This window comes from Salvelinus fontinalis, chromosome 6, assembly GCF_029448725.1.
Source record: "Salvelinus fontinalis isolate EN_2023a chromosome 6, ASM2944872v1, whole genome shotgun sequence".
NCBI lineage: Eukaryota > Metazoa > Chordata > Actinopteri > Salmoniformes > Salmonidae > Salvelinus > Salvelinus fontinalis.
In genome coordinates this window covers 25,848,254-25,862,723 of record NC_074670.1, presented here as the reverse complement: position 1 = coordinate 25,862,723, position 14,470 = coordinate 25,848,254, and the positions used below count along the sequence as shown (strand labels likewise).

The window sequence follows — 14,470 nt, the reverse complement described above, 5'->3', positions numbered from 1 at the left end:
AGATGATTGCAGATGGTTGCTAGATAGCTTACATTTTGAAAAGTATGTGTTTCCAAGTATCTGTTTTATTTCATTCGTTTCTGTTCTGTTCTATTTCATTATATTCTATCGTATCAGACTTCTAAAATACATGTCACTTCTATTGTCAGTAAAAAGTGTGAAATCAATGAAGAAATTCAGAATTCTACAACTTGCTCGCACACTGTATTTCTACCACCATTTGAACATTCTACCCAACATTCTATCCAAGCGTGCACAAAATATTGACGTCCATCACGTCTGGTGAGGGAATCCTTGTACTTGGTGATGTCAGACAGTGTTTGGGTCATTTGAAGGTTAGCGGCCGCCAAAAAGGTTCATGGAAAGTTCACCAGCATATATTAGGTAATTCAATCGGTCCCTGTGACATAACTAGTATGAAGTGGTTGTGTAGACACAGCGTAACCCATTCGTCAATAAATGGGAGCTAAGAACTCCAAAACAGACGTTGTTATGTAAAATAGCCTACTATTCTGTTGTATCGGGTTTTCACAAGGACTGACTATTTTGCTGTGCTCCCTGCGCGCGATGGACGCAAATATTTTTTGATAAATGCGTCGATGGAAATCATCTCGCGCATACAGCTGTAGATATTTTTTTGCATCGACTCAAATTAATAAAATATAATTTTGGTCAATTACAAACTTTTAACAAAAATGTCCATCATACGCTTGACTGAGAGGGAAAACAGAATCCTACTTGGGCGTGCGAATTAAGGACAGTTGCATTCCATTTGTCCCATTTCATTAGATCCTGACGCATCTTGATAAGGACTCGGCCTTACGCTTATGTTATAAAAAACAAACATGTTTGACTATATAGATTTTCTCGCAGTTGGTCCAGGAGAAACGCTGGACTTCTATACTGCAAGTCCTTGTATGCTCCAGGAACCATCTCTAACCGCATGCTTCACTGGACTAACAGAAACGGATTGGCAAATTCATCGGATCGCGCAATGTAGGTGAAGCTTTATTTTTATTTGGTCTATTTGAGGATTTAAGTAATTATCCCTTAGTTGCCAACTGTTTTACTCTACACTAAATCGAAATATTTGATGTGATCATGTTACACCAGGAAATACTAAACGTGGGACTTGACATGATACATCCAGTTGTATTCTTCTCACACCTTTGATGCACTATTTATAATATAGTCTATTCCTTGCGCGTCCATTGTTAGTACATTGTAGCCTGTTCCCTGTGCAGTCCTGTATCATTGCATATTTAATCCAAAGACAATGTAAACATATTTATTTAGGTCATGTTGTATGTAGGCTAACGTTACCATCTTTTTTTCAGAGGCTGGAGTTCGAAGGCATTTCTTCATATATCTTTCTGAATATGTGATTGATGTCATATATCTAGTTCAAATGAACTTAAATTATAATATTATTTCAGATATAGGGTTTACATCAAATGCAATATATAAGCCTGCACAGTAAAATCAAGCTTAAACTAAAAATAACACCCAACAGCATTTATGTAGGCCTACACATGAAAGTTTATGTTAAAGGTGCAATCTGCAATATTTACTGCTTTTTATGGTCATTTCAGTTAATGATACCCATTGAATCTTGAAGAATAACTTAAAAATGCCTAATGCATTTAGTACAAGTGTATTACACCACTATAACCCCAAATTTAAGGTTTCTTTTTTTTACTTTTACGTTTGTAAATAATGCCTTTGTAAACAATATATAGCGTCAAAATATGTTTCTAACTATAATGTTGATATAACTGTTAGTCCTTGCATCCATAGCTTCATTGATAATTGGACTGTGGTTACATTTCTCCAGCCCAATCCCTCAGCTTTATAGCAAACCAAGTGACAGGGCTGCCATTTGGCTGAAAAGGGAATGACAGATTGTGCCTTTAAAGCTTTGGAATAGGGTCAATATTGTTGTTATTTTACATGTGCACATTGTTTGCTTTGTTGCAACTGATGATTGCATTTATTTAGTATTCGTAAGCCTACCTCCTGGTTTATGAAATGAATTCACCGTTGTGCAATCAATCAGTATATTTACGTGTTATCCTAAATCAATAATACATGGATTATTACTGTGAACCCATTGATAATGAATTGGCCATAACATCTGCACTCCTATTTGACTCGTCACACCTCTGTTGTCACCTACTACACTCACTGTTCCTCTTTATCATATTTTTTATTTAACTAGGCGTGTCAGTTAAGAACAAATTCTTATTTACAATGACTGCCTACCCCGGCCAAACCCGTACGACGCTGGGCCAATTGTGCATCACCCTATGGGACTCCTAATCACGTCCGGTTGTGATACAGCCTGGAATCGAACCAGGGTCTGTAGTGACGCCTTTAGCACTGAGAATCAGTGCCTTAGGCCGCTGCACCACTCGGGAGCCCATTTCTTCAACTAGTTGTTGATATTTACAGATCAGATTAGGAAGTCAAAATCCATTCAGATACCTTTGGTTTCCTCTATCTGATGGTTGATCTAGCTGTCTCTTCGGAGGTTTTCATTTAGCCTAACACCAGTGTGCTTCTGACAGTCGGTCTCAAGGGCTTCACAGGACATCATGTTCCTTATATTTTCTGCGATATCAAAGGCGTATCGAAGGCAGCCCCAAAGCCTGTTACAACATTAGACCTTCTCTGGCAGCGCTCAGTGTTTTGAGATGGAGGAGCATGTCGACCAAAGTCCAGCCAATGTGGTCAGTGGTCAGGACGGTCACTGGGGGTCACCGAGGGTTCATTGAACGGTCACCAACAGGAGGTCAGACGAGACCCAGACTGCTTGGCTTGTCTCCCTCACAGCAAAGTCGTTTTTGGAAACTCTGCAAGCAAAGCCTAATAATATATTTACCTCATTCATCACTTAGGCTATTCTATAAGCACATTAATGTTGTATGAGCCAGTGATGATATCCTAATAACTATAATTATTGTTCCTGTTTACAAGTGTAATGTTAAGGGTATTTGGATCTCACTGAGCAATTAGCCTCATGTTGAGTAGCCTACTCACAACCACAGAAATTCCATCACCACAGATTGCCTTTACTTTCAGCATCTAGCCCCAGAAGTCCCCCAAAAGACCTCAGTGAGAGTGTGACAGCGTTGTGATAGCATTGTGATAGCGTGAAGAGAAAGTGACTTTCCTTTGACATAGTGGAAGCAGATCGTGGGACACATCTTAAAACTTTACTCTTTACCAGTTTCTCTCTTAAATGTTGGCGAGCGCCTCCCTCCCCATTCCAAACCACTTAGTCTAGCTTAATATTCCACTGCTTCATCATCAGTCAGTTGATCTTGTGGCATCCTCCGCCATTGTTTTGCAGTGGAGAGAAAACTTGCTAATGGGTGTGTCCTCTTGTTTGACCCGGCGAGGGTAGGTTCAACTGGAGGCCATGGGTTCAAGGGGATGGATATAAGCAATTGTTCTATTTTTGTTCCCTCAATTTGGCTTTTTTAGTTATCTGTCACTGGCCCTATGTGCTTTAACGGTGGAGGTGATAAGAAGCCAGCAGGGATGCTTGCCCTGTCGCAGTGGAGGCTCTCTATAAAACTGAAGAGATGTCTTAAGAGTGTCTGCTGTCGTCATTTTCCCACAAAGTATGGCATTGGAATAGTATGACTGTATCTTGCCTCTTCTTCACCCTTGCACTCTCTGTGAAAATGACGACACAGAAATCTTAAAAGAATAGCTGAACATTATCTCAGTCAGATATGCCGATCAACACAAGGCCTCAACATGTCCTTGGGAACACAAGTGGACTTGGAACCATGGGCTGACATTACATATGTTTTCAACTCATCTACAGTAAATTAGTGAATCGTTTTCCATAGAGATAGTTCTATTGCTGAGCCACTCAGTACAATGTTTACTGGCCATAGAAAATTAGTACTTCTCCGATAAAAGATGCCCAAGCACATTTCTGTTTGGTAAAAAAAAAAAAAAAAAAGATTGAATGCTATGTTGCGTAGTCGCTTTGCAGAATGTTTACTGACCATAGAAATAACTATTGGTCCTCGGATAAAAGAGGAGGCCCAAAGACATAATCCAATTTGTTTGATATTTCTACAGTTTTTAGGGATTTAATACTGTTTTACTTCAACACATTACTGTTTGAAGAACATGAAGCTACATAAATTCGATGAATGGCTGCATTTTCAGCAGCTGCATTGGAATTTTCTCCGTCTCCTAGCTTTGTCCTAATATTACTTTCCACTCCTCCTTGTCTTCACGTTAGAGAATTTTGCGAATTAAAGTGACAGAAAAATGATGAAAACTCAGAAACAGCTTATGATAGAAAGATGATAAGGAAAGGAGGACATTTCAGAGTTTATGCAGTGGCAGCCCTCATCTTACTCCCAACACTCAGTGCCTGTCTTTCTTTACAGCACCTCATCACCCCTCTCTTCCTCCCCCTCTCCCTCTCTCCCTTTATCCCTCCTGTGTGTCAGCAGCTGTGGAAACCCAGAGCTCCAGCTCAGAGGACCTGTTCGCCAGTCCTCTCTCACCTCCGCCCCCTCCTCGCACCTACAAACCCTGCTTCGTGTGCCAAGACAAGTCTTCAGGCTACCACTATGGCGTCAGTGCTTGTGAGGGCTGTAAGGTAAGGGACCAGACGGATCATGTACATATCCCGAGAAACCCATCTGACTGCTCAAATGATGAATAATTCCACCTTTTTTTCATCAGCGGTTTCAACGTATTCACCATGTTCATTTCTACTTTGGAGTTCAATCCAAGATCTATTTTACCTGTGATATGGATAATGGATATGTAAAGCCAGGAACTGCAACAAGCACCACACACACACACACACACACACACACACACACACACACACACACACACACACACACACACACACACACACACACACACACACACACACACACACACACACACACACACACACACACAATTCCCACTATTCTCTGGGGTTCTTAAATGTCCCCCCCTCTACCACTCTTTGATGGTCCTTGGCAGTGAGCTATAGTGAGTAGGTGTAAACACAATTGTTCATGAAAGTTAGGCCGATTGGCCCTCCGCTTTAGCTGAATGCTCGGGCAACAGAAGGCTCCACAAAGAGAAGGTAAATAATTGATGGGCAGCACAGTGAACAAGCCCAAGAGCGTGGAGGAGACCATGACTACAGATGACATTCTCTCCTCAGCGTCTTTCGGAATAAGATGAAAGGCAATGATCCTAACTATAGATTAAGTGTGAGATCACATCTGTGTTAGAGATGAGAAGTGGCGTTAGTTACAGAGTTGTCTCGCTGACTGTTTAATGCAGAAAGTGAGCATGGAGCTTATCTCTCTTATCACCTTTACAAGCCTGCCCCGGAGGGGGACCTCATATAAGGAGATGCATGAAAGAGATTTGTCGATTGTCCGTTTTCCCAACTGTAGCAGGTCAAAAGTGGAAATGGCATACTTTAGAAATATCAGTTGGTGTCTGTTGATACACGTGTTGATCTGACCTGGCATATCTATTTAGATGTTCAAATTAAAAATATATATATATATTTTTTTTTTTACTCTAAAAGAAATATAGCATATAGATGTTTTTTAATTTGTATTTAACCTTTATTTAACTAGGCAAGTCAGTTAGGAAAGTAATTCTTATTTACCAAAAGGCAAAAGGCCTCCTGCGGGGACGGGGGCTGGGATTACAAATAAAAAATACAACTTCTGTTACCCAGAAGTAACCCAACTTACAATATAACTATATAGCGTTACTCAACCTACTGTATTTAACCCTAAAGAGTAGACTCAAGGCCAATAGGGACTGTTTGACTGCCGTGTTTACCCAGAGCAAACACGAGTATCACTAAAGGGCCTGAATCTTGGCCCTGATACACAGCTCATGTTTCGGGATCACACAGCATAGAATGTCTATCGAATGTTAACTGTTAGTAGCTGAAAGTACAAGGGAGATGTCCTCTCTATTGAAAACATATTATTATCCTTTCCGTTGGTGCCTCCCAGGGTTTCTTCCGTCGAAGTGTCCAGAAGAACATGGTTTACACGTGCCACCGGGACAATAACTGCATCATCAATAAGATCACCAGGAACCGCTGTCAGTACTGCCGGCTACAGAGGTGCTTCGCCGCGGGCATGTCCAAGGAGTGTAAGTGTCAATAATATTTCAGAGTGTCTCCATTCAACCACTGACGAGCAACATTTCTAAACAACGTCCAACTCCTCTGTAATATACGCCAAAACTGCAAAACACTGCTATGCAACATTCCCAAACTTTTTCATAAAACTCTTACCAAAAGTACTCAGTGCCTTCAGAAAGTGTTCACACCCCTTGACCTTTTCCACATTTTGGTGTGTTACAAAGTGGGATTAAAATTGATTGTGACAATATGTAACTTTTTGGGCGAGCCGAACAAATTCACCGAACAAAGCCGAACAAATTCACACACAAATTCACATTCCACTTGAAAGCAAGTCTAAGAAGTGGTAGATCTGTTCTATGTGCGCTATTTCTATGCTTCCCGTTCTTAAATTTTGTTTGTGCGTCTTTTACTTTCGGTTTTGTACACCAGCTTCAAACAGCTGAACAAAGAATATTTCTGGTCATGAAAAATATATTTCACAGCGGTTTAGATGGTACATTGATTCTCTACACTATAGTAGCTTATTTTGTCACACAAACTGAAATTAAGCGAACTATTCGTGTTCTAGTAACCAGGAAATGGAGTATCGATTTCTGCATACTGCATCTTTAAATGTCACTTTTTGTAAACAATCTACACAAAATTCAGTGAAATGTCGAAGAGGAAGAAAAATAATACTTTTTTTAACTTAATGGAAAATAAAATGCTCATATATTATGTTTAGATAAGTATTAAACCCCCAGAGTCAATACATGTTAGAATCACCTTTGGCAGCGATTACAGTCTTTCTGGGTAATTTGACTTAAATTATCTTGAAAATCTATGGCAAGACTTGAAAATGTCAGTCTAGCAATGATCAACATCCAACTTGACAGAGCTTGAAGAATGAAAATAATTATAATGTGAAAATATTGTACAGTCCAGGTTTGCAAAGCTCTTAGAGACTGTTTTGGAATATTTTTATTCTGTACAGGCTTCCTTCTTTTCACTCCGTCATTTAGGTTAGTATTTTGGAGTAACTACAATGTTGTTGATCCATCCTCAGTTTTCTCCTATCAGCGCCATTTAACTCTGTACCTGGTTTTAAATCCCCATAAGCCTCATGGTAAAATCCCTGAGCGTTTTCCTTCCTCTCCGTCAACTCCGTCAAGGACGCCTGTATCTTTACTGGGTGTATTGATTCATCCAAAGTGTAATGAATAACTTCACTATGCTCAAAGGGATATTCAATGTCTGCTTTTTTTTAACACATCTACCAATAGGTGCCCTTTGCAAGGCATTGGAAAACCTCCCTGGTCTTTGAGGTTGAATATGTGCTTGAAATTCAGTGCTCGACTAAGGGACCTTACAGATAATTGTAATGTGTTGGGTAAAGAGATGGGGTACTCATTCAAAAATCATGTTAAACACCATTATTGCACACAGAGTTAGTTTTAACTCAACAAAATGTGGAAAACGTCAAAGGGTGTGAAAAGTTTCTGAAGGCACTGTACCTTCAAACCTGTCTAATCATGTCAATGCTTCTGCTGTCCGAACGTTTTCCAAGAAAACTAATTCCACCTCCGCTGTCCAAACACATGAAAGCACTTCAAACACCATTGCCCACAAGGCGCACTGACCCAGATACAATCTCTGTTGTGGGTCGGGGGATGGTGTCATGGTGATGGATGCCTGCTATTCTGAATGTCATTCATCCCTTCTACCCAGCATGTCAGCATTCCATAAATCCATCAGCACATGTATCAGCCTTGTGGCCATGTGGCTAGTATGTAACGGCTACTATTGCTGCGCCATTGTCTGCAGTTGTCACCGATTGATGTGTAATGCAGCCCAGAGTGAAGGGTTTACACAGTGAGGAAGTAGGGCAGACTAGAGTAGACTATCCATTGACTGCACAGATCCGTCCGAGGCATGTGTCTGTCTGAGGCATGTGTCTGTCTGATCTGGCTCAGTAAAACGAGTGGCCGGTGTTGAAAACCAATGGTTGAAGTACGTTGGCGTGATTTATAGATCAGTTGGAAGGTAACGTCTTACATTACTTACACACTCATTGGTAAATGTACACGGCTTGTTTTAGACAAATATGGTCATTTAACAGACTCTTTACTGTTAACACCTACTATATATTCTGCAGGTGTTGCCCACAAGGGAAATCACATCAGAAGTATTGTGTTACAAGCACCATGATCCAACCAACTTAGCTATTGCAACCAATTCAATTTCATTTTTTTTCTTTTCTGGAGTTATCTCCGTTCATATTTCATCCTCTCTTCCCAGCTGTCAGGAATGACCGGAGCAAGAAGAAGGAGAAGAAGGAGACTCCCAAGATGACCATGATCGAGACATATGAGCTGACAGCCGAACTGGGCTGTGTAGTGGAGAATATCTGTAGGGCTCATAGAGAGACCTTCCCTTCCCTCTGCCAGTTGGGCAAATACACTACAGTGAGTAACAACCACTGCCGTGTTAGCACCATAGATATAAATGACATGCGTCATGGATAGTGATCCATTTAAGCCTGTCTCTGTTGAGGCTCAGAAACACTATCCCTGTACCATAATCCATTCATCTCAATAGATCATACTGGTTGTATTGTTGAGATAATACTAATCGGAACTAATTGCTCTTTCTCTCTATATATATTTTTCATTTCCTTTCTTTCTTTTCAATTGAATTTATTGGTATGGGAAACATATGTTTACATTGCCAAAGCAAGTGAAATAGACAATAAACAAAAGTGAAATAAACAATAAAAAATGACAGTAAACATTACACTGACAAAAGTTCCAAAAGAATAAAGACATTTGAAATGTCATAATATGTCTATATACAGTGTTGTAATGATGTGCAAATAGTTAAAAGTACAAAAGGGAAAATAAATAAACATAAATATAGGTTGTATTTACAATGGTGTTGGTTCTTGCCCTTTTCTTGTGGCAACAGGTCACACGTCTTGCTGCTGTGAAGGCACACTGTGGTATTTCAACCAACACATATGGGAGTTTATCAACATTTCATTTGTTTTTGATTTCTATTTGGGTCTGTGTAATCTGAGGTAAAAATGTGTCTCTAATATGGTCATACATTGGGCAGGAGGTTAGGAAGTGCAGCTCAGTTCCACCTCATTTTGTGGGCAGTGTGCACTTAGCCTGTCTTCTCTTGAGAGCGAGGTCAGCCTTTGGCAGCCTTTCTCAGTAGCAAGGCTATGCTCACTGAGTCTGTACATAGTCAAAGATTTCCTTAAGTTTTGGTCAGTCAGAGTGGTTAGCTATTCTGCCACTGTGCACTCTCTGTTTAGGGCCAAATGGCATTCTAGTTTGCTCAGTTTTTTGTTGTAAATTCTTTCTAATGTGTCAAGTAATTCTCTTTTTGTTTTCTCGTGATTTTCCCTCTTCATCCCCATCCCTCTCTCTCTGCCCCCCCCCCCTTCTCTCTCCATCCCTCTATCTATCCCCCCTATTCTCTATCTCTCATCTCTCCTTTACCCCCCCCCCCTCCCTCTCTCTGTAGAACTCAAGCTCAGACACTAGGATCCAGTTGGACCTGGGGCTGTGGGATAAGTTCAGTGAGCTTGCCACCAAATGTATCATCAAGGTTGTGGAGTTTGCCAAACGGGTTCCTGGCTTCACCGGCCTGACTATAACTGACCAGATCACCCTCCTCAAAGCGGCCTGTCTGGACATTCTGGTGAGCGGTGTGTGTGTGTGTACTGTACGTTTGTGTGTGTATACTGTATGCGTGAGGGGATATACAGTATATGTGTGTGTACGTCCCCGTCATCATCTCCAAAGCACATCTCGCACCTCATCAACTGGCCTGTGTGGAGTTAGAAGGGTTCAGCCACAGTGTGCTGTTTGGTGCAGACACTATGGATCTGCTGTTCCATTGTCTATCAGCCACAGTGTGCTATTTGGTGCAGACACTATGGATCTGCTGTTCCATTGTCTATCAGCCACAGTGTGCTGTTTGGTGCAGACGCTATGGATCTGCTGTTCCATTGTCTATCAGCCACAGTGTGGTGTTTGGTGCAGACGCTATGGATCTGCTGTTCCATTGTCTATCAGCCACAGTGTGCTGTTTGGTGCAGACTATGGATCTGCTGTTCCATTGTCTATCAGCCACAGTGTGCTGTTTGGTGCAGACGCTATGGATCTGCTGTTCCATTGTCTATCAGCCACAGTGTGCTGTTTGGTGCAGACGCTATGGATCTGCTGTTCCATTGTCTCAGCATACGTTTGTGCTGAAGACAGACACAGTGGTGGTGGGTTCAGACAGAGTGTTACCGCTGAAGGCATGTTTTATTCTCTTTCATCTCCCCATATCTTCTGGTTTTCATTGTCAACTCGGTGCACCATCAAAGGTTGGTAGATTCTCACTAGCTGCACCATGGTGATTCACTCACAGCTTTATTTTCTCGATGGGAACGCTTTAATCTGAAATCAAAGCGTTATCATGTTTATTTTACATTACTGAGGTGGTTTCTAATGAGGCGTGCAGGGGTAATTACTGTGCAGATTGATGGTGATTTAGGCCGTTTGTGAAACTTGACTCAGTGCCTTGCTGTGATGGTCCTTATTTAATCTACAGATGTTTTTTAAAGGAGTTTTGGAAGATCTCACTCTTGATCTGTCTATCTCGTTCTCTATCGCTCTGTACCTGATCCCTCTATTTCTCTCTACCTGATCCCTCTATCTTTTTCTCTATCTCTCTCTACCTGATCCCTCTATCTCTATCTCTCTCTACCTGATCCCTCAATCTCTTTCTCTATCTCTCTCTACCTGATCCCTCTATCTCTCTCTACCTGATTCCTCTATCTCTTTCTCTCTCTCTCTACCTGATCACTCTCTCTCTTTCTCTTTCTCTCTCTACCTGATCTGTATATCTCTTTCTCTATCTCTCTCTACCTGTTCTGTCTATCTCTTTCTCTATCTCTCTCTACCTGTTCTGTCTATCTCTTTCTCTCTCTCTCTCTACCTGATCACTCTCTCTCTTTCTCTTTCTCTCTCTACCTGATCTGTATATCTCTTTCTCTATCTCTCTCTACCTGTTCTGTCTATCTCTTTCTCTATCTCTCTCTACCTGTTCTGTCTATCTCTTTCTCTCTCTCTCTCTATCTGATCACTCTCTCTCTTTCTCTTTCTCTCTCTACCTGATCTGTATATCTCTTTCTCTATCTCTCTCTACCTGTTCTGTCTATCTCTTACTCTCTCTCTCTCTACCTGATCACTCTCTCTCTTTCTCTTTCTCTTTCTCTCTCTACCTGATCTGTATATCTCTTTCTCTCTCTCTCTCTACCTGATCCCTCTATCTCTTTCTCTATCTCTCTCTACCCGATCCCTCTATCTCTTTCTCTATCTCTCTCTACCCGATCCCTCTATCTCTCTCTACCTGATCACTCTCTTTCTCTCTCTACCTGATCTGTCTCTCTCTATCTCTCTCTACCTGTGCTGTCTATCTCTTTCTCTATCTCTCTCTACCTGATCTCTCAATCTCTTTTTCTATCTATCTCTCTCTACCTGATCCCTCTATCTCTTTCGATTTCTCTATCTCTCTCTACCTGATCTGTCTATCTCTTTTGACCTGATCTGTCTATCTCTTTCTATTTCTCTATCTCTCTCTAACTGATCTGTCTGTCTCTTTCTCTATCTCTCTCGACCTGATCAGTCTATCTCTTTCTCTATCAGCTTGATCTGTCTCTCTCTATCTCTCTCTTCCTGATCTGTCTATCTCTTTCTCTCTACCTGATCTGTCTTTCTCTATCTCTCTCGATCTCTTTTTTCTTATGCAGACTCCATGTAGGTTTGTGTTTAACCTCTACACTTCTCTCTCTCTCTCTTTTTCTCTTTGCCTGAACTGTCTTTCATGGCTTTTAGTGTTTTAATTTCCATCCCCCTCTTCTTGAACATGCATCTCACCATTACATTTTTCTATACTGACTATACTGTCCCTTTCTATACTTTCTGTACTACCCCTCATGTCCCATCTGTCTCCTGTAGATTCTGCGGATCTGTACGAGGTACACACCTGACCAGGACACTATGACCTTCTCAGACGGGCTGACCTTGACCCGTACACAGATCCATAACGCTGGCTTTGGCCCGCTCACAGACCAGGTGTTCACCTTCGCAGGCCAGCTTCTGCCCTTGGAGATGGATGACACAGAAAGTGGTCTACTCAGCGCCATCTGCCTGGTGTCTGGAGGTACTGCAACTAGCCATAGCTTCAGTACAGGCAGAATGTTTAATATGGAACGTGAACGATCTTTTTTGTTGTTTTATGAATGGATGTACTTTTACTATTTACTCCAATATTTATTACAATAAATTAACCTCATTGTCATTTTTGTGTATATACATATAGGCCACGTAGAGGAGTCACACAAACAAAATAGATGAGCTGAATTAGCAGTAGATGAATGATGTGTCGGTGTCACACTGACAATGTCTCTCCTGTGTCAGACCGCCAGGACCTGGAGGAGCCATCTAAGGTGGAGGTCCTGCAAGAGCCCTTACTGGAGGCCTTGAAGATCTACTCCCGTAAACGCCGGCCCAGCATGCCCCTCATGTTCCCCAAGGTCCTCATGAAGATAACCGACCTGCGCAGCATCAGCGCCAAAGGTTAGAGGTCAACTCCCTATCGGCCATGACACTTACTTTGACCTGAACTACAAACCTCTTGGCCTGGCTTCGTGACTGTTATAACCAGGTGTTATGGCATATTGTGATTTTACAACACCAGTGCACATCCAACCACATCCAAGGCTAATTTAAGGATGTAGTGTAAAGAGAAAAGTAGAAAATCGGGTGACCTGTGGATGTCGGTGTGGGCAACAAGTCTAGTCAGTGTAAAAACCCTTTAAGTCATGCTGGGTGGAGGTGGGTTAAATAGGGAAAAAGAAAGGAAATCTGCCTCTGATGAGAGTGATATAGTTAAGAGACACTTCGACTACTCTATAAAGTGTCATTGACATTTTCCCTTCTAATTACACAGGAGCTGAGCGCGTGGTGACGTTGAAGATGGAGATCCCAGGTTCCATGCCTCCTCTTATCCAGGAGATGCTGGAGGAGATGGAGAACCTGGAGAAGCAGAAGCAGTCTGAGGAGGAGCAGAGAGCAGACAAGAACATCACACCCACACACACACACTCGCCATGTCCACACAGTACATAGACACTGGCCTGTTTGCTTGAAAACCTTACGAGAAAGAAAATATATACCTCCAATGGGATGTCCCGGGAAGGAAATGATGAGGATGGTCAAATGTGAACAATACAAGTGAAAACAGTGTATTCAGAGTTGAATATATAAAGGGAATTGTAAATAGAATCATGCTACAGTACTTAGTTGTGATGTACATACAGAGAGAAAAAGAGAATACTCATAACTGGATGTGACTGGAGATATAACAGGACTAGCCTGTGTGTTGGTCAATATTATAAAGTGCTTAGAAGATGGTTTGACTACATACAGTGCATTGCAGTACTAGAGAGTAGCTTAACGTATTAACCTCACACAGAGCCGTTCTATACGGATGGGAGAGTGGAATTCATGTGAATTGTGAATAGACAGTCCATTGTGGTGCGACACAGGGGCAAGGGCATGACAATGCATTTTTCAGAGGCCATTACTGGATGTGTGGGTCTCAATTGTACAAGACGTTTTAAAACAGGTTCCTATTCTAAAGTAAGGGGCTTCACGTTTCCATTATTTCAAGTCTTGCATGATTGGCTTTGTTAAGTAAGTGCTATTACTCACCATGTCAACATGTATTCTACATACCATTGTATGGTTATGTTATCTCTATGATGAACGGCATGGTGCTGTTTTTGTGATATTGATTATGATCATATTTCAGATAGTTATTGGTCTATTAAAGTCTTGAAACTATATATACCCTGGGTGTGTCTGACTCATTTAAACAAAACCCCAAAAATATTTACACGATCCAGTCATACTCTGGACCTAGTTTTGTCCCGTGGAATAAATCTCTAGTGGTATGGGGGCTGTGCTTTGGCAAAGTGGGTGGGGTTATTTCGTGCCTGTTTGGCCTTGTCCTGTGGTATCGTCGGATGGGTCCACAGTGTCTCCCGAGTATTTATGCTGCAGTAGTTTGTGTCGGGGGCTAGGGTCAGTCTGTTATATCTGGAGTATTTCTCCTGTCTTATCCGGTGTCCTGTGAGAATTTAAGTATGCTCTCTGTAATTCTCTCTCTTTCTTTCTTTCTCTCGGAGGACCTGAGCCATAGGACCATGCCTCAGGGCTACCTGGCCAGATGACTCCTTTCTGTCCCCAGTCCACCTGGTCGTGCTGCTGCTCCAGT

General features: G+C 41.6%; 1 protein-coding gene across 1 annotated transcript; it reads left to right on the top strand.

Annotated features, from left to right (window-relative positions):
* Positions 1–394: 394 nt before the first annotated feature.
* LOC129857469 (retinoic acid receptor beta-like) lies at positions 395–14,039 on the top strand. The gene is made up of 8 exons (XM_055925747.1): positions 395–996; positions 4,482–4,630; positions 6,015–6,156; positions 8,429–8,595; positions 9,662–9,838; positions 12,148–12,352; positions 12,610–12,768; positions 13,142–14,039. Exons 1-8 carry the CDS (start codon positions 846–848, stop codon positions 13,318–13,320), a joined length of 1,329 nt encoding a protein of 442 aa, XP_055781722.1. The 5' UTR covers positions 395–845; the 3' UTR covers positions 13,321–14,039.
* The last annotated feature ends 431 nt before the right edge of the window (positions 14,040–14,470 follow it).

Coding starts and splice junctions, on each gene's coding strand:
- LOC129857469 (XM_055925747.1), top strand. CDS start 846: ATGTTTGACTATATAGATTTTCTCGCAGTTGGTCCAGGAGAAACGCTG. Junction 12,353..12,609: donor CATCTGCCTGGTGTCTGGAG/GTACTGCAACTA, acceptor CTCCTGTGTCAG/ACCGCCAGGACCTGGAGGAG. Junction 12,769..13,141: donor GCGCAGCATCAGCGCCAAAG/GTTAGAGGTCAA, acceptor CTAATTACACAG/GAGCTGAGCGCGTGGTGACG.